This window comes from Perca flavescens, chromosome 12, assembly GCF_004354835.1.
Source record: "Perca flavescens isolate YP-PL-M2 chromosome 12, PFLA_1.0, whole genome shotgun sequence".
In the NCBI taxonomy this organism is placed as follows: Eukaryota; Metazoa; Chordata; class Actinopteri; order Perciformes; family Percidae; genus Perca; species Perca flavescens.
This window is the reverse complement of record NC_041342.1, coordinates 5,536,666-5,561,714: the sequence shown is the minus strand read 5'-3', so window position 1 is coordinate 5,561,714 and position 25,049 is coordinate 5,536,666. Positions and strand designations below refer to the sequence as shown.

At 43.5% G+C, this 25,049-nt stretch overlaps 1 protein-coding gene across 1 annotated transcript in view; it reads right to left on the bottom strand.

Annotated features, from left to right (window-relative positions):
• Positions 1–5,911: 5,911 nt before the first annotated feature.
• The window catches only part of LOC114565792 (potassium/sodium hyperpolarization-activated cyclic nucleotide-gated channel 2), a 28,596-nt gene continuing 9,458 nt past the window's right edge, over positions 5,912–25,049 (bottom strand). The window contains exons 4-8 of the mRNA XM_028594042.1: positions 16,436–16,654; positions 9,227–9,373; positions 8,738–8,978; positions 8,483–8,647; positions 5,912–8,004 (exon numbers count right to left, since the gene is read on the bottom strand). Coding sequence (XP_028449843.1) covers positions 7,055–8,004; positions 8,483–8,647; positions 8,738–8,978; positions 9,227–9,373; positions 16,436–16,654 — 1,722 coding nt within the window. The 3' untranslated portion in view covers positions 5,912–7,054. The remainder of the gene's footprint in view (positions 8,005–8,482; positions 8,648–8,737; positions 8,979–9,226; positions 9,374–16,435; positions 16,655–25,049) is intronic.

Sequence of the window (25,049 nt, the reverse complement as noted above, 5' to 3'; positions counted from 1 at the left end):
TGTACTGTAAAGCTTTGCATCACAAGTCTGATATTTTGGGAACATTACATTTAATGGATTGAGTAAATCTAAGTGTGTATGCATTTGAAACCATTTTAGAGTCATGCACTGAAATATACATGTGTGTAGTGTGTAATAAAAAAATATTGATGAGAAAGTAACCATAATCATATGAAATAGTTGATAACAACAAAGCTTGGCCACATTTTAATAGCTGGTTAGAATTTTTAAATGATGTTTAAAAATTGTTTGTTGCCACAATATAAGAGACCATACTTACTATACAAAACAATTATAACACAGTTGGATTTATATGTATAGTGCTTAAAAGATATTGTGTAATCCGTTTTTGGCCAGCGAGTGTATATTGGCACGCCTGCTAATCATAAATTCTTGGATTACTGGACTCTTTGCCATTTCCTGTCTTTTGATGTATGCGTGCAGTAAGTATGCCACTGAATGGCGGACTGTATTACAGTTGGGTTAGGGTCATGTGATTTATAGACCATGTGTTTTTGGATAAGGGCTGCATTGATCAGTTGGAGGAAATAAAATGAAAAACCTCAGGGGCCAAAGATTAGAGAGGACCAACAAGTTAAATTCAGATAAGATGACAGCTTGTCCTCCCTCCTGTCTCTTATGTATGTTTGTTCTCTTGATCATTTCAGCTTGACGCACTTCTCACATCCAGCCCACTGTCCAGCAACTGTGCTGTTGCCTGCGGCTGTAAGATGATGTACTGTATCTCTCTCTCACTGACTCATTCATGGACTCAGAGCTTGGACCAAATGCTAATCCTGGCATTCAGATTTAAGGTGTGTTCTCTAGATGCTCCCCGGCCAAAGCTGCCTCAGCAGAGCAAATGTTCAGGCAGAAGGGCGAACCTTTGTGCCTCTGTCTTCTTTCCACGCACACACATAAAGTTCCCTGTGCACATCCACACTTGCAAATGTTACAACAATAACAAACTGCACATGTCCTTATGAATCGCAGTTTGCTGAAAATGTTGATTTCGCTGGTCAAAAACCCAGGGGACACAAATGTTTTAGCTTCTAAAAACGGGCAAATTAGGGAGTTTGCGTCCAGTCAAGGAGCAGTGCGAGGGAACTGGGAAGGAGATGGATGGGAGGGGGACGGCGTTACCAGTAAGCAGCTAAATAAGCAAATAGCCCTCTGGAGGTAAACAGCCTGGGGGGTAGTGCGGGAGATGTTGATGATTAATTGAAGTAGGACAGCCAGGGACACAGTAGAGGACCAGCACTGCAGAGGAAACCAGGTAGAGGACAATCCTCTGCCATATACAGGATGAAAGTATATACTCAGACCACATATAGCTTCACAACTTGGTGTAGAATCTACCTGCAGCCACTATCAGTACATTGCTTCCTCATTGAATTAAAATGAAATGGATAGAGAGAGGGAGAGAGAGAGAGAGTGTGTGTGTGTCAATAGAGCGGAAGAGAGAGAGGACATTATGTCACGTCAAGGTAAAACTACGTCCACCCACTGCGGATGGCCTCACCCACATTTGTACCAGCTGCATGTAGACCTGAGGAGGCAACATGAATGGTGTAAAGCCCTGTGTCCAAACCTCAACTTGCATGTCATTTTTATCTTTCTATCTCAGCATAGCTGAGGATCCAGACAGCAGTGTGGGGGGGAATAGACAGAGAGGGAATGGGTGGGGGCTGCTCCCAGGCTGCCAGAGGAGTGTGTCCTTGGACTGCCCTCATCTCTGACGCACACACCCACTCACACTTTCTCACACACACACACACACACACACACACACACACTCCTGCCACTGGTTCATTTACTCTCTCTCCATATCAGACAAATACAAAACTAGGGCTTGCATGTGCACACACACGCTCTTAGGTACAGGAATTAATGTGCTTATACATACACACACACACCCACACCCACACACACACAGTGGGAAGCTCTTAGACTTTGCTCAGACATCTCATCAGGGATGCAGCAGAGCCCCTGTCTGCAGAGAGAGAGAGAGATCTGATCTGATGTGGGGTAGAACGAGGGTGGAGGGGTTGCTGGCTGGTTTACAAGGTTGAGGTGCATGTGTATCGCAGCTACCAATCATAGGTTAAATGTTCACATGCACTGCATCCAACACAGCATGCCGGCCAACAAAGACACACACCAATGAATTAAAGTCCACACACAGAGGTAAGTATGCCAATGCGCTCATCTTTTTATTGCACAACAATGTATCGTCTTTTTACGAACGCTTAAACGACATTGCCACTGACTGACAGACCAGCTTATTGAGAGAGACCAAGGTGTGGCTTTGTGTTCTCAGCCAGCAGAGGTGGTGGACAAGACAGCCTTTTGGACGCAGGCTCAAATCAGCCCCCGCGCCCGTTGCTGCCAGCTGTGCATCTCAGTCTGAAAGGACTGGACGGCGACAAATATCGCCAGCATTCCAAGTATCCCCCTGATGCTTTTAGATCGATTTGGAAGTGCTGCGGCTCGGGCTGGGAGCTGATTTGTCCCTGGATTGTAGACATCAACTTAGACAGAGCTGGAGTTCTGAAATACTTGAACCTTTTTGTTAAGAGCAGAAGCAGAGCACAGCCTGAGATGTTTGCAGATTGGCCTCCAGAGAGAACGAGAGAGAGGACACATGCTGTGTCAGATATCTGTGCTGTTGTCTACATGGTGCTGGTAAAAAGTGTGTCTGGATGTCCACACCGAGCTGCTCATGCAGGCTGTGGAATGCTACTTAGTCTAGGGATGTGCTGGAGTCTTTTTCTAGGCGCATTACAGTGTTGCTTTTTTAGAAGTGGAGTTGTGACCGTGTAACACTTTCCAGCTTGTGCTGGCTTCTCTCTCAGCTTCACATGGGTTTCAAACCCCTAAATGGCATCATATTCTCAAGTGGGACCAACATTATAGAAGGAAAGGCACAGGAAAACACACACGCACACACAAACTCAAGCACACAATACACAGTCCTGAAGCAGAGAGAAGGCTTAGGTAAGCTAAGCAGGCTACAGTAGCTACGACACAAAGGTTAAGACGAAACAAAATCATTGTAGAGTAGTTGGTACGACAATGTCTAGATTTGAAGGTCCCACTAAGAATCGTACACAGAACTCTGCTTAGATAAGAAAAATACAAGCATGCACTCTGCTGTTATCTGTCAAGGTAACTCAACCCGGGAGCCGAGACTGTGACTGCTGTGAATCGTGAGCCAATTCAGCCTTGGAGAAATCTTTTTTTTTTTTTATGGCAAACCAGATTATTGTGCAACCAGCATCAGAGTTTGAAGACCTGTGCAGCAATATTGTTTGAGAAAGATTTTACCAGCATGTGCACAGTTTTGTTCCTGTATTTATGTTGTGCAGGAATTTTATTTATAATTTTTCTTTGTCATTTTTGGCTCTGTGCAGCAAGCAGATCATCTAAGCTAACATCTAGACTGCCGATATCCACCAGAAGCCTGTCAGAGCTCACCCTCTCACTGTAGAAAATGTTTCTTTTACAGCAGGTTGTGGTAAAACACAACAATGTGCCCCACATCTCTGTGTATACCATGAAAGTACAGAGTACAGCGCTCATGGTGTTGGAAGGCTCACACCAACAAAAATGTGCAATTTTGTGTTTCCCAAATCAGGGAAAATTATATATACTGACATTGTCATTTTAATTCAGCAATACTAGTCTTTATGTAATGTTTTTTTTTTCATTTTTTACATATATTGCAAGTTGAAAATAAAAACACATATTTGCATTTTTACAGGCACATACATACCACAAAAATAGACTATGTGGAAACTAGATACTAGGCACAAGGTATATACAGTCCATGTGCATGGGGCACATTGCAAAAACAATAATTAAACAAAATATACAGATAAATCAAAGACACTTTTACAAACAAAAAGAATACCCTGATTTGCTAACATATCAACACCAAGGCATTCAGTACCCTTAATATCTGGTACAGCAAGAATGAGAGGTTTGAAACTTAGATGTTCTCAATAATTGTCAGTCAGTGTCTATGTTTGAGGGATTTCAATCCCACTTCACAGCACGGTCCAGAAGAAGAACCATTAAACAATCGCACTTTGAACCCCCCGTCATCAGGCAAATACAGCGCTATATCACACACACAGTTCGTCGGGGGCTGGAAGCCAACTAACTGAACACACTTGTGACACAGACACAAAACAGATAACTGACAGAAGTATGTGCTTGGCCAGGGCTGTATCAGCCTCATGGCTGAGGGTTGAAACAGAGTGGTACTGTTCAAAGTGTCTGGGATGCCATCATTTGAGTGGGAGTGAATTACACACTACAGTATCTTACTGGATGGATGCAATGAAACAGAGACGGTGCCTGATATTGCCTGAAACATTAGCTCTTTAACTCTCCTTCCATCTTGCTCTCACTGACTGGACTCATTCAAATAATATCAGCGCAGTCCTGATAGCAGCTTAATAGGGCAAACTCTGGTATTAGCACAAAGGAATAGGGAAGAGGACCATTTGATTGCACTGGAACAGTATTGAAGCACACAACAGCTATTGACTCAAATGGACTCATTTCATTCACATTCGTATTGGCATTTTGGCATGTACCTTCCCATAGGAAAAAAGCAATACAAAGTTCCCGTGTTGCTGATGGAGCGGGTTGCGGGTAGCACTGTGACCCAGGTAGGACAAAGAACAAGGTTTATTGCATGTTACTGATCGAATGAAAAGTGACAATGAGCCAAGGGTTTATAAGCCGTATAATGAAGCCCTTGGATAAAAACAATCACTTACACCTTGTTTTAAGATTTAAACAGCTCTCAAGTGATCAAAACAAAACGGCAGCCAGTTTTGTTAATAACATTGTGAGGGTTCTAACTCCACTCGATAGATCCTTGTTTTTCTACGCCAATCAAAATTCAAGGGGAATCTTTCAGCACGGTTAAATCAAGTTGATTATGGGAGGACAGACAAGTCTACGTACTGTAAATCAATTGTCCACAAGCCTGGTGTGGCAAGCAATACATCTCTCTGGAAAGGTAGCAAACCTGAGTGAAATGTCCACTGCATCGATTTTACAGTTTGGCTCCAGATCGATGGTCAGAGCTGGAAAAATTTGAATGCAGTGTTTGTTTAACACATTGAATCAGCTGCCTATTTTCTTTCCCAATTGGATTCACTCTTCGTCCTTTACAGTTTAACCAGTTAATTGATCCAGGAGAAGTACTGCATGGGTTTTTGTAAGAATGGAGCATTGATTTTCATTTTGAGCAACACGTACAGCAATGCCCACAACCCCCTTGCATCATAAAAGCCTCTTTGAATCTCTGTCCCTTTATTTACATGGCAGTTTATATCTGATTAGCTGTCTTCCTTCTCCTATGGCATACATTCAGCAAGAGAAGGCTTTTAGCTTCAACAGGATCAGAATATTTAGAACAAATATAACCAAAGCCTAAACCCAATCCCAAAATTTGAACAATAGGTTTGTTCTGGATCCAAATGTTGAGACATTTGTGGGAGTTTGGGGTAATATGGGGCACATAAAGACTGATATGGAGCAAAGAGTTGTTTTTTTTACGTGAGGCATCCGTGCCCCATATTGCCCATCACCACTGATCTTACAATTTAATATATTCAAATGGGCTTTAAAGTGACATTTTGGAGGATCTGATTTGCTGAACTAAAAGCGTGGATTCCTCCTGGGACTCCAAACCAGTTTTAAGCAGTTTGTCCTGTCTGTTTTTACGAAAATGACACTGCACGTCCTCTCATTCCCTCCCAACATTTTTGGTTAAGGTAACAACATGGTCACTGGATTACAATACTTCAAGTGAAGCCACAATAGCTGCTGGATTCTTTAAGATTTCACATTAAAAAGAAAACAAAAGGAAAACTTTCCTGTACAGCATATGTATAGATATTTATATTCATATATATTTATATATAGGCGGGGTAGAGTATTGCAGAATTATATTGCATGTGTTAATCAATAAACCTAGACAAAAACAAGCAAGTATACAGTATGGGTTGTTCACAAATGTTTCCTTTCAATAAAGCTCAGACTATTTAACCACCTTTGCCTTCAGCGTTACAATCAGTGCGCTGACCAAACAGCTGACCGCCTCCCAGATGTTTCATGAAAACAGGTCAGTGCCACTGTCAGCATGTCAAACCAATCACGCTTGACAAAGCAAGTGTTGAGTGTGTGTGAGTCCATTCTCTGAAAATAAACCAAAACGTACCAACAAACTCACGCACACAAACTTACACCCACATATATACATACACACAAACCAAACATATGGCTTCTAACGTTGAATCAAGGCAGTTAAATAAATGGCATTTTCTTCTATGTTTCTTTTTTAGTTGATACAGACACAACCACACTTTGTGTTCAAGCTCAACTTTGGTTTGGGTAGATACAATGAATATAATATCCCTCCGTACTTTTTTCATCAACTATTTACACATCGATGTAAGATCGACCAGCGGTCTAAAACACTATTTTTACTACTATTTTAAACAATATGAAGAGCAATGTGTTCTTTTGCTACGACAGCTTATACGGAAAAAATTACACTCAAAACACTTTTTGAACGCTTAAAATGTCATTGTCATTTGACCTCAAGTCCCTGATTTTCATTTTTAAATCCAGCTCCTGCTAGATTGCATTGCATGGATTCTACACAGTATGCAATAGTTACACAAATCATACTTTTCTTCAGATCTTTACAGTAAAGACAGCGATATACAGTAGGTGTTTGGAAGCAGAGTGTAAGGGGTGATACTAAGACTAAAGGTGCTGGCACAGTAGACCAGTTCAACCTTAAGTTATACTAGTTTAATTGTATAGACTCCTCCTAGCCAAAGTGTCTCAAGATTTTGAGTTGCTCTTTTCCTTCTGCTGAGACCAGCACACAGTGCATCCAGGTCGAATGACTGGTGGCCCTGGCGGTAGCTGATTGGTCATTTTGCAGGCTGACAGATCAGCTTTACTGACCCAAAACAAACAGATTCTCCTACAAAAAAGGCCTCTTTCCTGAACTCTACCAGGGTCACAAGTTGGAAGACAGCCGGGATCTGGCAGAGTCTAGCTCTGGAAGGCTGACAATTGAATCTTTCTTGGGAACTCCAGAGTCTGGAGGTCCTGATCCAGCAGCTGCTGCTACTGCCCCCATTCCAGCATGTCCGCCGGGAGGGGGTGTGGAGGCAAAGGCCACCCTTTGTTGAGCTCCTACCGATCTCCCAACCCCCGAGGGCCCTGGCTGGCTGGGGTGAGAGGGCTGAGGGGGGCCGATGGAGTTGTTGGATGTGCGGGTGGATGGTGGGGGGCTGGGGGCTGCAGAGGCAGCTTGTGGTGTTCCCTCCTGGGGGAGTGAAAGCTGAGAGGCAGACAGGGCCCGGGTATCCTGGCTCAAGCTACCCGTATGAAGGGAGTGGGTGCTCTTGTGTGAGGCAGGCCTCTGCTGGGTCTGTGTGGGGCTGGGTGCATGGTGCTGTACTAGGGACAACTGGGAACCAGAGGGTCCTGCGTTCGCCATGTATTGGAAAGTCCGTCCAGAAGCTGCAAGCGGGCTTTGGACAGGCGGGCTGGAGATTGCAGATCCAAACGCCCCTCCGAACGCCTGAGGGGGTTGAGACTGAAGAGGAGACATGGAGACTGGGCTGGCCAGGCTCTGCATCACGTGGAACCTTCGCACCATACGAGGAGACTGCAGAGTCCCTGGACCCACCAGGGGACTCGCCATTTGAGGACAAAAGCTCATGGCCACAGCCTGCTGAAGAGTGGCGATAGCAGAGCCTGACTGCGGCTGGCCGGGGGGAGCAAAGATACCGCCGATGGAAGGGGTCATTGACATGGCCCGCGGCCGCTGTAGGTCCACCAGCTTCACCATCTCACGGTCGTACTTGACAATCTCTTGGATCATCTCGTTCTCCTGGTTGTTGAAGACACCAGAGTTGAGATCATGCTGAACCTTGTGCAACAGGATGGAGTTCTTTTTACCTGTAGAAATAAATACATGGATTGATTATTAAAGAGCTACCAACAGAGAGGAGAAAGAATGAGGCAGAGGGGGCAAAAAGCAGAACAATATATGGAAACGAGAGGATTTGGAAAGAGAGAGTTATATGAGTTAGATATTATGTCCTTCACATTAGGTACATCCTCTAGCAGAACAAGCCCTGAGGGAAATAGATGTGTCACCCTGTACTCTCATCTACTGTTACAGTTTCCCCTGTCATTCTGAGGGAACAGCATGGGTCATTTTACTTCCTATTTCAACATAAATTTTCTGGACACATTTCCTAAGCACAATATTATATTGTTCTCTGTGCATTTGGGTTCATTTTAAAGCTGTATGCAATGACTTACAATAATGCAATACATGTGTTACATGCTTTTGTACTGCTAGTCATCAGTGTACACAGATTTCAGCCTCTAAGCCTATGTACTGTGGGCATGCATTGGAGCAACGTTTTACCAATACGGTCTAGACGGTCGATGGCAACAGTCTCGAAGGCGCGTCTCATCATGGGATATTCTTCCAGCACCTCATTGAAATGGTCAACAGACAGAGAGTAGAGTCGACAGTAAGTCTCTGCTCGAACGCTGGCTGTTCGCCGACCCCTCGTCAATAAACAGATCTCTGAAACGAGGAAGGAGACAGTGCATCAGCTTCGAAAAAGAAAATGGCACCACCAGAAAAACTATGTGTAAGCCACAAACTGTGTCCTACCTCCAAAATAAGAGCCGTCAGAAAGCTTCATTGCCAGAGTGCCCTTAGTGATGACGCTGCAGACTCCGTGCTGAATGAAGTACATTTTCTTACCAATGGTGCCTTCCCTTATAATGTAATCATGCGGCTGGAATACCTCAAAACGCAGCTTGGTCAACATGGCCGTCACAAAGTTTGGCTCTGCGTTGGCAAACAGCGGCATGGATGCCACCAGCTTGCGACAGTTGAAGTTTACAATTTCCTAAGAAAAGACACATTGATTGGACACACTCACCACACTGCAGTCAAGTGTTTCTTTCTGCATGCATTAATGGTGAGTTTGAGTATACAAATTTTCAGGAGAAAAAATCTTGTGAGTATATGCGAAGACAAACTACAAAATAAAGGCAGAAAAAATGTCAAGATCACAGTGGACACAGTGAATCATTTTAAGCATCTCAAACATCTTAAGCATCTCAAAATGTGTCTTATAGTGGGTTTATGTCTCACCTCTCTGAGGGGCTCGCTGAGTTCTCCCAAGATGCTCTCCTCATCAAACATCTTGCCTTGGTATCTGTGCTCATAGTAGTCATGGATTTTCTGTCGGAAGTCAGACGGCAGCTTGTGGAAGGACATATACTGCTCCACTTGTTTGTACTGAGAGGGAGCGGGACAAACAGAGATAATGTTCTGTTAATGCAGTGCACGTGATCATTCTGACAACATCTTGTTTGATTGTATTGTCTGGTGGTATTCTGTATTTTTCTTATTGTCAGAAAAATCCCACGAAGAGGCTCCAAAACCAACAATGCATTGATCCCACCAACAAGTCCTGTCTGTGTAGACGAAGCCTGATATAGCTTAATCGTCCGTGCCAAAAACATCCATTGTTGTCCAAAAAAATATTCACAACACATCAATGAGCCACACTGTTGCTCTGGGTGACACTAGAGATCAATGCTTCTGTTTATACATACAGCAGGAATTACAATTCACACACAGCCAGTATGCAGAGATCTTTGAATATGTTTGTATGAAAGCCAAAAGCATTGCAAAATATATTGTTTCATATGTTAAGTAAGCGATTACACGTTGTTGTTTTTTTTTAGCTACACCGATAACAACACTCAGCTGGCAGTCCAATGCAGCAGCCTGGCAGTAAATCTTACCTTCATGAAGGGTATAATGTTCAGTTTCTATTGAATTGCCCGATTCAAATTTATGGCCATTTCAGAGGCTGTAGTTCATGGTGTTTTTACTGAATTGTATTGCATAATCCTCAGAGGTTTTTCTAGCATTTTATTTTTGCTCTTGACAAAACATTTCAGAACAAACACCTCTCAGTATAACACAACATAATTCAACAGCACCATAAACTACAGCCTCCAAAAGGGATGCAGCATATCAATGAAAATAAACAAGGTTTATTTCTGAGGATGAAGCAGCAGCGCTTTACCCATCTTGCCTCTAGTGAGTCAACAAACACAATACAACCTGCACAAAACAGTGCAAGCACATGCCCTTCAACTGTCAACTGAAATGAACACACTCGCCCTTTGATCAATGCTACCTGCAAGTTTATCAATGCCAGATCAATACAAAGTGAAGGGTCCAACACAGCAACAACACAAACAATCAGCTCCTATTGTTGAGGTATGCTAATCACAATCCATCCAAAGTGACCAATGACAAACCAAAAACTACGTGGCCAGCCTGCAGAGGAGGGGAGTGATGGATGTGGCGGTGAACAGAACAGACAGTAAACTGTTGAGAGAAAAAGATTTCTCCTTGTACTTTGCTGTCAGACTGTGTGCACACTCAAACGGAAAGCCTAATAAGACTCACAGCTCAATTCTGCACCTATAAAGCTCTCCCAATCACAATTTTGAGTGGCAGTGAAAGCTCAGCTCACATGCTGTTTGCCCATAACTTTCAGGGACTGAGGAAGTCATGGTCCAAACCACCTCTATCCCCTTCGGTCGTAAAACAGGTGCAGAGGATGAACGCCACAAAGAACTGTCAGCCGGCACCAAGAGAAATCTCCTGGCAATGTCTTCAGCAGGTTAGATTCAGAGTAGAGAGACCGCCCCACAACTGGAAGGTCCCAGGTTCACTTCTGGTGATATTGTATCAGCAGCCGTGTGTCCTGTCAGAGGCTCCCCGAGCAAAACAATGAGATCCACCTAGTCATACACTCAAAGCTCTGGATCCTCAACAGCATCAGATAAATGCTTCAACTGGAAATTGTTTGTACTCTGAGAAAGAGAGACATATTTGGCAAACAAAGCTTTCTATTTGTACATAACAGGAAGAATCCTTCAGTACTGTACAGGGCATCAAAACCCTTTGCTTTGACAGCAGTACACAGCTAAAAAGCCTCCCACTATATTGTAATTCCAGCTGATATTGTCTTTGCACCTGACACACCAAACTAAACAGACCTGACCCTGTGAGTACCATTTCATATGACTAGGTTCACATTAGCAACAGCAACTCAATTATCTCAATTGCAGAATTGACTAACAGTATTTACAGTTCAGTCAGAAAGTTGTACATTTTATTGCATTGTTTGAATTTATATGAAACGTTACCTCTGGGGTTAAAGTGCTTTAAATTTAGTGTGATTACATCCACAGGAAGACAGTAGGAAGATAGGAGGCAGAAAGTAACAAGTTAACATAAACTAGAATAAGCTCTTTATATTTCATATTTGGGTTAAAATCCTTTGCTGTCAATGGCTGGCTGGACTCTATGACCCAAAGACATCAGCAGACACTTGGCATCCAGTGATGCTGTGCCAGGTTTGTACTCTTCAGTTCTTGCTTATTTCAGGCACTTTTTAAGTTCAGTCTGGTACTGAGCCAAAGAAACACATGCTCAGTTTGGATTGAGGTATGTTAGGGTATATTATCTTGGGGCATTTTCCTATATATAGGGCTGCAAGTCCAACATTGCTCACCTACTATCAGAGATGGCAAAAGTACTCACTTCCCGTACTCAAGTAGAAGTACATATACTTGTGTTAAAAAATACTCTGGTAAAAGTAGAAGTACTGATTTAACTTCTTTACTCAAGTAAAAGTAACAAAGTACAGGCTTGGAAATTTACTTAAAGTATAAAAGTAAAAGTAGCCTTGCGAATGACAACCATTTTTTATGCAAAGCTACCTGGACCACACAAATGTTACTAGAGTGCAAGCTGAGAAACTTCAGTGGACTCTTTTTATGCCATTGTCTACATTTTAAATGGATGTCTATATACATCACATATATGATTATTGTGACGGAGACTGGGACTCCAGGTTAATTAGATTCTGACTGAGTAGCAAGATATGAATTCAATTGTGATTCTGTGAGAATTCACAGATCCAGTTTCTCTTTTGTAATCTTCCCCTTAACATTTAAAGGAATCTATGTGTATGTGTGTGTGATCAAATATGGTTTCTGGAAAGAAAAAAAAGGATAAAATATGCCGAATCTCTGGGATCTCCGTTTTCTTCATTTTCAATCATGTTGCCGTCCATTCTACTATGTGCTAACGTTACCGCCATCAAGCCACAATGATTTGCCGCGAATGAATTTCGCCAAATCTGTTGAGTCGTCTTGTAGTGGTCTTGACGCACCACTACAAGACAACTTGACAGATTTGGCGGCATTCATTCGCTGCAACGTATATTCCCATCCAATTAGACTGAATTCGGTATTGATGACGCAAAACATAATAGCGGTAACTCCACTGAAATTATTTGTAAAAAATTTTGTAAAATGTAAGTAGAGTAGAAAGTAGCTACCGATATTTATTTAAAAAATTTAAGGAGCAAAAATAAACAGTAAAGTAAAAATATCTGAAAAATCTACTTGAGAACAGTACTTCCCAGTTACTTCCCAGCTCTGCCTATTATGGATATTAACACCCACAAAAAATCTTTAATTAGAATTAAAAAACAAATTGACTATTTTTGTTAGTTAGACCCTTGCGATGAATTTGGAAAAACATTTTCAAGGATCTGTTGAACTGCCAATTTATGATTTGATATTGAGTGTGGAATGCTTTGTTTTTAAGTTGTTTTTTAAGGTTTTTAGACATTTACCATTGTAAATGACATTGTGATAACTTTACATTATCTCCTGATTCACCTCCTGACCAAGTACAGGGCCCAAGAGTCTACACCACAAAAAGCTTTCATATTACGAGGCTGTAAAAGTTACTATACTAATACTTTCTAAATAAAATCCCACATTAACACTAATATAATGAATTCAGCTGATTTAAAAGGAGATTTTCACAGTTACTTTGTATCTGGTTTCATTTATTAAATACAGAACATCAGAAAAGTATACTCAGAATACTGTGTGAACACTTGGGTCAGAAAAACAGGAGGTTTTCATGTTCTTCTTATTATGCAGCATCAGACAAAGTCTAATCAAGCAAAGCTACGTGGAAACGCCTGTGTGGGTGCACCATGGAGTGTGAAGGGCTTTTAATGCTGCAATTTCTAGTGACACACCGGATTACATAAAACAGGGTAATGTCAGAATCCCAAAAACCAAATCACAGAATATAATGCACCAGTAGAAGTGTTTTTACTGGCCAGATATGCAAGAATTCTGACATGCAAATTTCCAAGAAGTGTGATCACCAGAAACACATGCCCCAATTTGTTATTAGCAGTTTTTTTTAAAGGTGAATCAAAGGTGGCACAAGTGAGGCTGTTTCTTTTTATTGTAGGTCTATGTGCCCCTCTGCTGCGTGTCAGTGTTCAGGACTTATAAATATCTCATATAGGTGCACCAAAAAGCCACCAAGCCAAATTCTTCCTAAATTTAAGCAGCATGCATTGTGAGTCTGACATTACTGCTGGGCTGAAATGGAAACCTCCACACAATGTTAGCTGGAGCCTCAGTGGGGCTGTAACTCTGCCAGCAGAGTTGCTTTGCTAACACTCTCCAAATGATAGAAATGTCACTCACAGTCCTATCTGGAGGCGTGGCGAATTCACCCAGCAGCATCGGCATCAGCCTTACTGGCATGGCTGGCACTTTACGTGTTATTTTTCTTCAAATAAACATGTCTTCGGCTCAAATACTAATCCTCACAGAGCAGCAGAAAAAAAATGCAGCAAGAAAAAGGCAATCTGACAACTGGTCAAAAAAAAAGGGTTCTGGGAAAATGCACTTTCCTGCACTTAGCACAAAAAAACATTCTGAGACGGGGTGAAGATGCATTAGAAAATGTCTAAATATGAGTGAATATGCACAGAGCGCACTTTGAACACATTTCTGACGTAAAAGCATGTATGTTTCTTACTTCTCAATTTGTCCTTAAACCGAATAAAATTATAGGCTGTTTGAGGATTACACTTATGCAACTCATCACAGCTGTTAATAAGATGTGTAAATATGATTACATCTAACTAGATATTTAGAACTGAAGGAAAAATGTTTAATTTTCAACAATCAGCAACAGTAAAAAGGGACAAAGTTATGGTCTTTTTCTTGGACATGTTGCTCATTTATCTGACCCCCACTGTGGAAGTAACCATTCCTCACAGATTAAACCAAATGGATTCCTCTCTAACCTTTTAACTCCCATCACGCAGGACACAACAGTAAGCACTCAACTTAGTTAATCGTTGTCTTCAAAAACATTTCGTCCAGCCACATGGCTAAAAGAACACAGCCAAACACACTGTAAAACGATGTTAAAACAGGCAGTTATATCTCGCAATGCACCAGGACAACAAGGCCCTAGCGTCTCCCACAGGTTTCCCCTCCCCCCCTCACTTTGCTCCCTGTAGCAGACAGTTAGCAGTAGCACTGCACCTCTCAAGGACACCACCACCAGAGAGGATAGGGAGGGCGGAGAGGAGGAAGAAAGAAAGAGAAATACAGATCGAGAGGAGAGGACAGAGAGAGGGATAAAGATAAGAGGGAGATGGGAGACCGAGTAGAAAATCAGGTATATAGTAGGTAGATATTTAAAAGGTGGAGGAGCAGAAAAGAGAAGGGGACGATTGAAGTAATGTAAAGTGGGAAAGTTAAAGACGCATAACAGATGATACAGAGTGAAGGTAGAGTGAGAGCCAGTGAGTGAGTGATCAGGAAGAGAGAGAGAGAGAGAGAGAGAGAGAGAGGGGGGGGGGGGGAGAGAAGGGAGGGGGAGGGGGAGAGGGGGCCATGGTTGCCTACGTCACCTTCAGGATGACATTGGCAGGACACACAGGTCTGCTGCCTCATCAATTCTACTGCTGCCCAAGGGGACATCATAGCACACACACACACACACACACACACACACACACACACACACACACACACACACACACACACACACTTTATGTCTTGCTTTCTCTCTCTCTCTCTCTCTCTCTCTCTCTCTCTCTCTCTCTCCACATCAGCCCTCCCACACACACACACACACACACACACACACACACACACACACACACACACTCTTTATGTCTTGCTCTCTCTCTCTCTCTCTCTCTCTCTCTCTCTCTCTCTCTCTCCCACATCAGCCCACACACACACACGCACACACACACACCCATCCTGCCCAGCCCCTGGCGACGTGGCTCTACCTGGCCGAACACACCCGCAGCCTCTGATTGGCTGCTGAATGCCAGCAACGCTCCCCCTGCTCCCCAGCCAGCGAGACTCTGCTTGGAAACAGAGAGGCTGCGCCGTTACCACCACAGGCCACTGCTGCAGCACTGCTCTGAGCCGCATCCTTTTTCAAAAGATGTCTGATAGGAAAGAGAAAAATACTAGCTGATGACAATAGGTAGGAGTGGTTGAACAGCATCCGATAATGTGTGATTAAGGTACACCTAGTTGTGTACACGGTTTTACCACTCATGTTCGCGGTTATCGCATCCTGCATTTTAAATCAATTAATGGATGAGGCTTCAACATGATACATTTCCATTTAATCAGCAGCAAATATTTAATCATGTAAAATCAGCTGCAGCCAACAACTAACAAAGACACACGAGGAAAGAGAAATAACAAGCGGTTCCATTGTTTTAATCAAATAAGATTATAAAAAAAAAATGTATTGACCACTCAGAAAGCTCTTTAATCACAGTGACCCATCAGTGGACCCAATCAGTAGGCTACAAGACTAACGCTGTGCAGCCACACATAGTTGATTCCCGATACCAGTGATCTTCTTCTTGCTAATTTCAAATCTGTATTATGTTTCTATATGTAAGGTACCGTGAGGCTGTATCCACAGATGTGCAAGTCATCGTTAATCAATTATAGCTTCAGGCTTCAATAAAATCCATTTAATTCTTGCAACCTTTAAAAATGACGTCAATCTAAAACTCTAAGGAGTTCATTTTTGGTAACATTCACTAACCATGCGTGTCAAAGTCAACACTAACTATGGCCTTACAGTTCAGTACACTTCTGCACATATCTTTGGTTTTTGTACAGATTTAACCAACAAAGATATAACGTGTCAATCAAAGAGCTTCAGAGGTGCTGGTAGGCAGATGTCCCTCTGTCTCATGCTAAGCTAAGTTAGCCGCCTGGTGATTGCAGCTTTATATTTACTACAGACATGGTAGTTGTACTGATTTTCTCATCTTTGCCAAAATGTCAAAATGTTCCTTTAAGGGGAAACAAAAGTGGAAAAATGGATGTATAGCTGTTAACAGGAAACAGAAAAAGTGTCGAGAACATTGGACAGAGGTGATTTAATGAAGCGTCTCACCTTTTCCTGATACTGCCGTCTGGAGGAGTCCAGGGACTGGATAAGAGCTGTTGCATGGCCAATAAAGACAGCATAGCAAGTGGCTCCTACAATCATACTCAGCATGGTGAGCCAGATATCTGAGAGACTCTCCGGGGCCTGCCGGCCATAACCTATGCACAGCATGTGGCTCATTGCTTTGAATACGGCAAAGGAGTACAGCTCTGACCAAGTATCATTCTGTGGAGAGAAAGAAAATGGAAATAAGCAAACAGTTAAATACATCAATGTTACATCAAAAAAAGGCATGTTGTGAGGGAGAGTGGTGGCAGAGAATAGGGAACCAGAAGAAAAGCTTTGGGGACAGCGGGGTCATGGAATAGCACTTTTTACAAATGAGAACTCCAGGGATGGAGATGCATTTAAAGGAAAGAGAGAGAAGTGGAAACGACATCTGGGGAATCCTTCGAGGCCTAATCAGTAAAGTACAGTAGAGACGGTTTGGAAATTATTTCCTCGGAGAGAAATGATAATGAGGGGTCATTAAATATGCCCTTTCAGAGCTGTGTGAGTAGGAATCTACTGCAGGCGGAGACAGCCAGCGGTCACCAGGCTGCTTGTGTTGAGATTCATGACAGGGGAAAAACCTCAGGTCGTAAGTTACAAAAGCATCAAGGGGCGTTAGTCATGTCGTCTGGCCACTTTGAGAACATCTGATTCTCAGTATAATTTGCTAAATGTAAAAATGTGGCTCTGTGTTATTGCACTGTAGTGTTACGCCAAAACTCACAAAAGAGAGGGTTGAATGAGCAATACGAACAAGCTCCGCTGATCTGATAGGCCTACTTTTGTCCACCAGCTTCCTTTGTTTCCTTTTTTTCTTTCATTATGTCTGTGACAGTGGTGACCCCGACATGAACAGACTGCTGGTGGTTTAATTTCCAGGGGAACTAGAATCCTGTGTAAGGAAACTGTATTATTGAAGCATAGCTCCTGTCCTAAAAATGAAGTTAAAACAGCACCACGCGCGCGCGCGCGCACACACACACACACACACACACACACACACACACACACACACACACACACACACACACACACACACACACACACACACACACACACACACACACACACACACACACACACACACACACACACACACACCTCTCTAAATTTGTAGCATGGAGGTTACAGTCTGCATTCAGCAAAGGCAATCATCTATATCCTCTCTTATAACTTATAGAGGTGCATTAGCAGTCTATTAGTGCATGCGCCATCACATTATAAAACACTCTTTCTTTTCCGTGGCTTTTTTCAAATAACTAAACTACCCCTGCCACCGTCCCGGTAAATCCAAGTATCTACAAAATGTCAGGTTTTCATGATCTAACAAAAGTTGTTATATCATTTTGAAACAGTTAATTATGAGGATATTTTACAACTTGGGCTCTGGAAAATTGCAACCGGCAGTTTTTATTATTTCTTTATCTACTTTTTGATGATATAATGATTATGATAATGAATACATCAATAAAAAAAGACCAAAAATTGATTGGTCAATAATTTTATGAATCATTAGTTACAACCCTAAAGAAGTGAGCTATAGAGCAAATGGACATTTATACATACATATATACAATACAACAGCACGTGTCTTATGTGCAAAGATCTGTTCTCATCTAAGAGACACAACATTAAAGGGCCACACAGCGATATAAGGACTTCTCCATCACAAGCAGAGAGAAAATGAAGCCTCCAAAAATAAATACAGCTCCACCATGTGGGCTGAGGCTAAATGGTGTATGTGAAAACAGAAAGAGAAACACTGGAATGAAACAGATTAAATAATAGATGAATGATGAGCACTTTGGTTCTGAAATAGCACAAGCAAGAGAGAGGGAGGGAGACTCCATAGCCTCATAAGTCTCAACAGCCCTCCCCGGAGATTTTGGTTTGGGAACTATCCGTTGCTTTGTTGATAATCACCGTCTCCATTAGCTGCAGATAGTCTGTTTGAAGTTGGCTGATAATGCAAAGGGCTTTAAATATATCTTCCAGTGTCCTAAAATGCCTCATTGAATCCGCTGCCTGATATAGCTCACATAAACTGTATAGTACTGAACCTTAAATTTCCACCTGCTACACAGAATGACCAGATGTTAGTCACGTGCTTTCCAGAAGTGACAAAATGTACCGGCATTTGGCTGAGGGTTTGTGCTAATTTCAAGAAAGAAGACTATGAGTTTATAGCCACGCTGGCTGTAATGCTCATAGAAAAGAAAAAACTAAATGCTAGAAAAAAAAAAATCTTAATCTTTAGCAGTCGTAATGAAGTAAATTTAATAATTGGACAGAGGGTGATGTTCGAATAAATGTCTTTGGTAACATACATCAGAAAGGTTCATCAAAGGTTTGTCATGAGAATTAAAGTGTTAAGATATGTGTGTTATCCCATGGGCCCACCACCTGTGGGAGGAACCGCTGGGGTCGGGTGCGCTGCTACACGGGTGGCAGTGAAGGTCAGGGGCCTCGACGGACCAGACCCGGGAAGCAGACGCTGGCTCTGGGGACGTGCAACGTCACCTCTCTGTGGGGGAAGGAGCCGGAACTGGTGCGGGAGGTGGAGCGCTGCCGGTTAGATCTGGTGGGGCTTACCTCTACGCACAGTCTCGGTTCTGGAACCATACTCCTGGATAGGGGTTGGACTCTTTTCTTCTCCGGAGTTGCCCAGGGTGTGAGGCGCCGGGCGGGTTGTGGGGATACTCACAAGTCCCCGGCTGAGCGCCGCTACGTTGGAGTTTACCCCGGTGGACGAGAGGGTCGCCTCCATACGCCTGCGGGTTGTGGGGGGGAAAACTCTGACTGTTGTTTGTGCATATGCACCAAACAAGAGTTCAGAGTATTTGGCCTTCTTGGAGACCTTGACCTTGACTGGAGTCCTGCATGGGGCTCCAGTGGGGGACTCCATTGTTCTGCTGGGGGACTTCAACGCGCACGTGGGCAATTATGGAGACACATGGAGAGGCGTGATTGGGAGGAACGGCCTCCCTGATCTAAACCAGAGTGGTTGTTTGTTGTTGGACTTCTGTGCTAGTCATGGATTGTCTATAACAAACACCATGTTCGAACATAGGGATGCTCATAAGTGTACGTGGTACCAGAGCACCCTAGGCCAAAGGTCAATGATCGATTTTATAATCGTTTCATCTGATCTGAGGCCGTATGTTTTGGACACTCGGGTGAAGAGAGGGGCGGAGCTGTCAACTGATCAGCATCTGGTGGTGAGTTGGGTCAGGGGGTGGGGGAAGACTCTGGACAGACCTGGTTAGCCCAAACGGGTATTGCGGGTAAATTGGGAACGTCTGGAGGAAGCCCCTGTCCGACAGACTTTCAACTCACACCTCCGGCGGAGCTTTTCGTGCATCCCTGTGGAGGCTGGGGGCATTGAACCCGAGTGGACAATGTTCAAAGTTTCCCTTGCTGAAGCTGCGGCGAGGAGCTGTGGTCTTAGGGTCTTAGGTGCCTCAAAGGGCGGTAACCCACGAACACCGTGGTGGACACCGGTGGTCAGGGAAGCCGTCCGACTGAAGAAGGAGTCTTTCCGGGATATGTTATCCCAGAGGACTCTGGAGGCGGTTGCAGGGTACCGAAGGGCCCGAAGGGCTGCAGCCTCTGCCGTGAAAGAGGCAAAGCAGCGGGTGTGGGAGAAGTTTGGAGAAGACATGGAGAAGGACTTTCGGTCGGCACCAAGGTGCTTCTGGAAAACTGTTCGCCACCTCAGGAGGGGGAAGCGGGGAACCATCCAAGCTGTGTACAGTAAGGATGGGACACTGTTGACCTCAACTGATGAGGTAATAGGGCGGTGGAAGGAGCACTTTGAGGAACTCCTGAATCCGACTAATACGCCCTCTATGTTAGAGGCAGAGCTGGAGGATGATGGGGGATCATTGTCAATTTCCCAGGTGGAAGTCACTGATGTAGTCAAACAACTCCACAGTGGCAAAGCCCCTGGGATTGATGAGATCCGTCCAGAAATGCTCAAGGCTCTGGGTGTGGATCACGTGTCCAACCCTGGTTGACACGCCTCTTCAACATTGCGTGGAAGTCTGGGACAGTGCCAAAGGAGTGGCAGACCGGGGTGGTGGTCCCCCTTTTTAAAAAGGGGGACCAGAGGGTGTGTGCCAATTACAGGGGTATCACACTTCTCAGCCTCCCTGGTAAAGTCTACTCCAAGGTGCTGGAAAGGAGGGTTCGGCCGATAGTTGAACCTCGGGTTGAAGAGGAACAATGCGGATTCCGTCCTGGTCGTGGAACAACAGACCAGCTCTTCACTCTCGCAAGGATCCCGGAGGGAGCCTGGGAGCATGCCCAACCGGTCTACATGTGTTTTGTGGATCTGGAAAAGGAGTATGACCGGGTCCCCTGGGAGATACTGTGGGAGGTGCTGCGGGAGTATAGGGTGAGGGGGTCTCTTCTCAGGGCCATCCAATCTCTGTACGACCAAAGTGAGAGCTGTGTCCGGGTTCTCTGCAGTAAGTCGGACTCGTTTCAGGGGAGGGTTGGCCTCCGCCAGGGCTGCGCTTTGTCACCAATCCTGTTTGTAACATTTATGGACAGGATATCGAGGCGTAGTCGGGGTGGGGAGGGGTTGCGGTTTGGTGGGCTGGGGATCTCATCGCTGCTCTTTGCAGATGATGTGGTCCTAATGGCATCATCGGCCTGCGACCTTCAGCACTCACTGGATCTGTTCGCAGCCAAGATTGAAGCAGTTGGGGTGAGGATCAGCACCTCTAAACCTGAGGCCATGGTTCTCAGCAGGAAACCGATGGAGTGCCTACTCCAGGTAGGGAATGAGTCCTTACCCCAAGTGAAGGAGTTCAAGTACCTTGGGGTTTTGTTCGCGAGTGAGGGGACAATGGAGCGGGAGATTGGTCGGAGAATCGGTGCAGCGGGTGCGGTATTACATTCAATCTATCGCACCGTTGACGAAAAGAGAGCTGAGCCAGAAGGCAAAGCTCTCGATCTACCGGTTAGTTTTCGTTCCTACCCTCACCTATGGTCATGAAGGCTGGGTCATGACCGAAAGAACGAGATCCAGGGTACAAGCGGCTGAAATGGGTTTCCTCAGGAGGGTGGCTGGCGTCTCCCTTAGAGATAGGGTGAGAAGCTCAGTCATCCGTGAGGAGCTTGGAGTAGAGCCGCTGCTCCTTCGCGTCAAAAGGAGCCAGTTGAGGTGGTTCGGGCATCTGGTAAGGATGCCCCCTGGGCGCCTCCCTAGGGAGTGTTCCAGGCACATCCAGCTGGGAGGAGGCCTCGGGGAAGACCCAGGACTAGGTGGAGGGATTATATCTCCAACCTGGCCTGGGAACGCCTCGGGATCCCCCAGTTGGAGCTGGTTAATGTTGCTCGGGAAAGGGAAGTTTGGGGTCCCCTGCTGGAGCTGCTCCCCCCACGACCTGATACCGGATAAGCGGACGAAGATGGATGGATGGATGGAGATATGTGTGTGGTATTGCAAAGTTCACAAAGTGAGAATAGTGTAAGCAAAAGGTGAGATTTTATGACATCATAGCTAAGAAATACAGTACTTATGTATCCTCAACAATTATATATGGGTCATATATAAAAATCATCAGTGTTTTCATCCATTTTTTCCAGTGTTACCACCTTAGTTTATCATGTTAGCATGCTAACATTTGCTATGGAGCATAAAGGACAACTGATGAGAGTGTCTGCCTGGGAACATCTGGTCCAAATTGTATGGTAATCCATCTAATGGTTGTCAAGACATTTCACTCCACCAAACCAACAAATGTCTATATCATGGTGGCGCTACTCATTAGGATTAATCCTCTGGGGAACAACGAATGTCTGTGCAAATCCATCCGACAGTTGTCGAGATATTTCAGTCTAGCCCAAAGTGGTGAACCAACCCACCCACATTGCCATTCCTAGAGCAAAGAATTACAAAAGGCGCACCCAAAGACCTACACACAAAAGATTAACTTTTTCCCTGTTACCAGTCTCATCAGGGAAGATGCAGATAATGGAAAAACAAGTTAAATCAGATTGGATGACCAATCGCTATGTGTGTCCAACGGCCGATAAGCTGGACATATATCAAAAGATAATCGACACCCATGTAACAAAGCCTCTGCCCTGGCCCTGTCACACACCCAGCAGGTTTAGTTTACAATGGCTTCTCTGAGTTTATTGTACAGTCAGCTCTGTCTCCTGCTTCCTCTCTCTCTGTCTCTTTCTTCCTTTGTGGCACTCAGTATTTCTTCCATCAACATGAACACTGTGTGATTGCTGCCCAGACTGGTGGAGATGTTGTTGGTTTATTCATTTAAACTGCTGCTTATGGTTCATACATGTTGGGAAGTACGCTTATTAGCTTTTTGCCAACATGAGAGAATTGATACCTCATGTCTGTGTGATAATTATGGAGCTAGAGTTAGCCAGCTTGGTCCAGCACGTAAAATCACAACTTGTCGTTTTTACATTTGTGTTTGTGCACGGATTAAACAAACAAGATGTAACTTGTTAATTTGTGAGCTTTAGAGGTGCTAGTTGGTGGTTTTCTTTTAGGCTCTGGACAGGCCTAGGTTCACTGTTTCCCCCCTGCTTCCAGTCTTTAAGCTAAACTAACAATTCTCTGGTTCTAACACTGTACCTAACATGAGAGTGGTATTGATATTCTCATGTAACTATTAACAACATTTTTTTCCAAAATGCGCTAGTACTCCTTTAACACATGCATGTGTATATAACACTATTCAGCATTCCTAAGTATAACAAACTACTTCCAAGCATCACTATGATTTGACTATGAGGAATTTTTATTGATAATTCTTCTTCTAAAGAAGCCACTCCAGACATTTCGGAAAAAAAAAAAAAAAAAAAAAAAAAAGAATGGTCAAAATCATTTGCATGATGCATCAGAGACAGACTTTAAGCCTCTAGTATCAAGATCCAAAAACGTAGGATCCTACATTTCCCACAATGCAACTTAATAGTTTAAATGCTTTCAAACTCCATGACCCCAGTTTCTACAAGTTTATTGGTGTTTTAAGCCTTCCAGGCAGCGCTGCCTGGTAGGCACTAGGATTAGGCAATGGTTATGGTTATGGTTATGGTTATGGTTATGGTTATGGTTATGGTTAGGGTTAGGGTTAGGGTTAAGGTTAGGGTTAGGTGCCTTGAAGTCAACGGTCGCAGCGCTGCCTGGAAGGAGACGTTGGGGGCTTAAAACACTATCGAGCTTTCTACACAGGCTTTTAGTTATAAATATGTAGTCTCCAACCCAAACCGAGATAACCCCAGTGACATTATGACGTGGTGTTTTTGTAGACTTGACAAAGCTCCTCCAGAGCGACAGAAAACACTGTACGATTGTTTTCACAAGCTGAGTAGTAATGACCATGACTAGTAAACGGACTTATATGTGTAAAATCTGTGAAGGCCACCTGATATTTGTTTGTTGATGTTGTTACATATTTCCTCCATTACATATTTACTCTGTGAATATTTCTGATGAATTGGCCTGCATTTGGAAAGGCTATAATAACTATTGAGCCTCCAGCTCTATCGTTGTGTCTGAAATATGAACCACGGAGTTTGCGTTGAACATCTTCTCTTTCATATCAGGCACTCTTTCAAATCACTTCTCAAAACTGTGATGTCTCTTTTTACTCTCTTTTTATTCTCTTATTATTGTCTCATTTTATTGTTTTAATTGATTTGTATCTGTTATTGCTATAATTGATCTCTATTCTATATGTATATGCTTATTTTGTCTTCTCATTACCTTGTTTTGCATATTTTGCTTTTGGTTTTATTTACCCAGTTTTGTCTTGCAAATGTTTGGCCCCGCTGTATAGCTGTTATTTTGTTGACCTCTTTCGCCTTGCTTGTCTGGCAAAGCACTTTGTACACTTTGTTTTTTAAGGTGCTATATAAATAAAGTTATTATTATTATTATTATTATTATTATTATTATTATTATCTTTGAAGAAAATTCTTATTAAGATGTCATGGTGACTACTAAAGGATCACCTAACTGGAATGGGCTCGCTTGGAAGGATGTATTCATTTTGAAATGATCTCATTCAGGAGGCCAATTTCATGGCGACCATATGTAACAAAGCAACTGTCTTTAAAAACAGCAACTTTTGCACTTCTGCTTGAGTGGTTTTCAACACATTAAGCATACTGCTGCTTAAGTAATGGTTAAGTGCAGTAACCTAACTTCTTGCTTGAGTAGGATATTGTAGCACTGCCTGCCTTCAGCCCAATGAGAGCCTTCAGAACCAAAACACATGAGTTCCTCTGGGACTGAGATAATCACATCCGTTCGCTCCTCGCCCAGGAAACATACACCACCTAATTTCCAGTCCATTTATAGAGGTGAGACAGCGGCTTTCACTTTTCATGTTGACATGCTGTTACAGGCCTAGTGAGTAGCAATGTCCCGCAGCAGACCTGTAATACTGTTTGGTCAAACTAAGTGCGGTGAGTAAATTAAGTGATTTAACACCATACGTAGTAATTACCAGCTTATCTTCTCAGAAGATAAGCAGACCACAGCCCCCTCCTGCTGATGGCGCAGGAGGGGATAATAAAAAAGAGA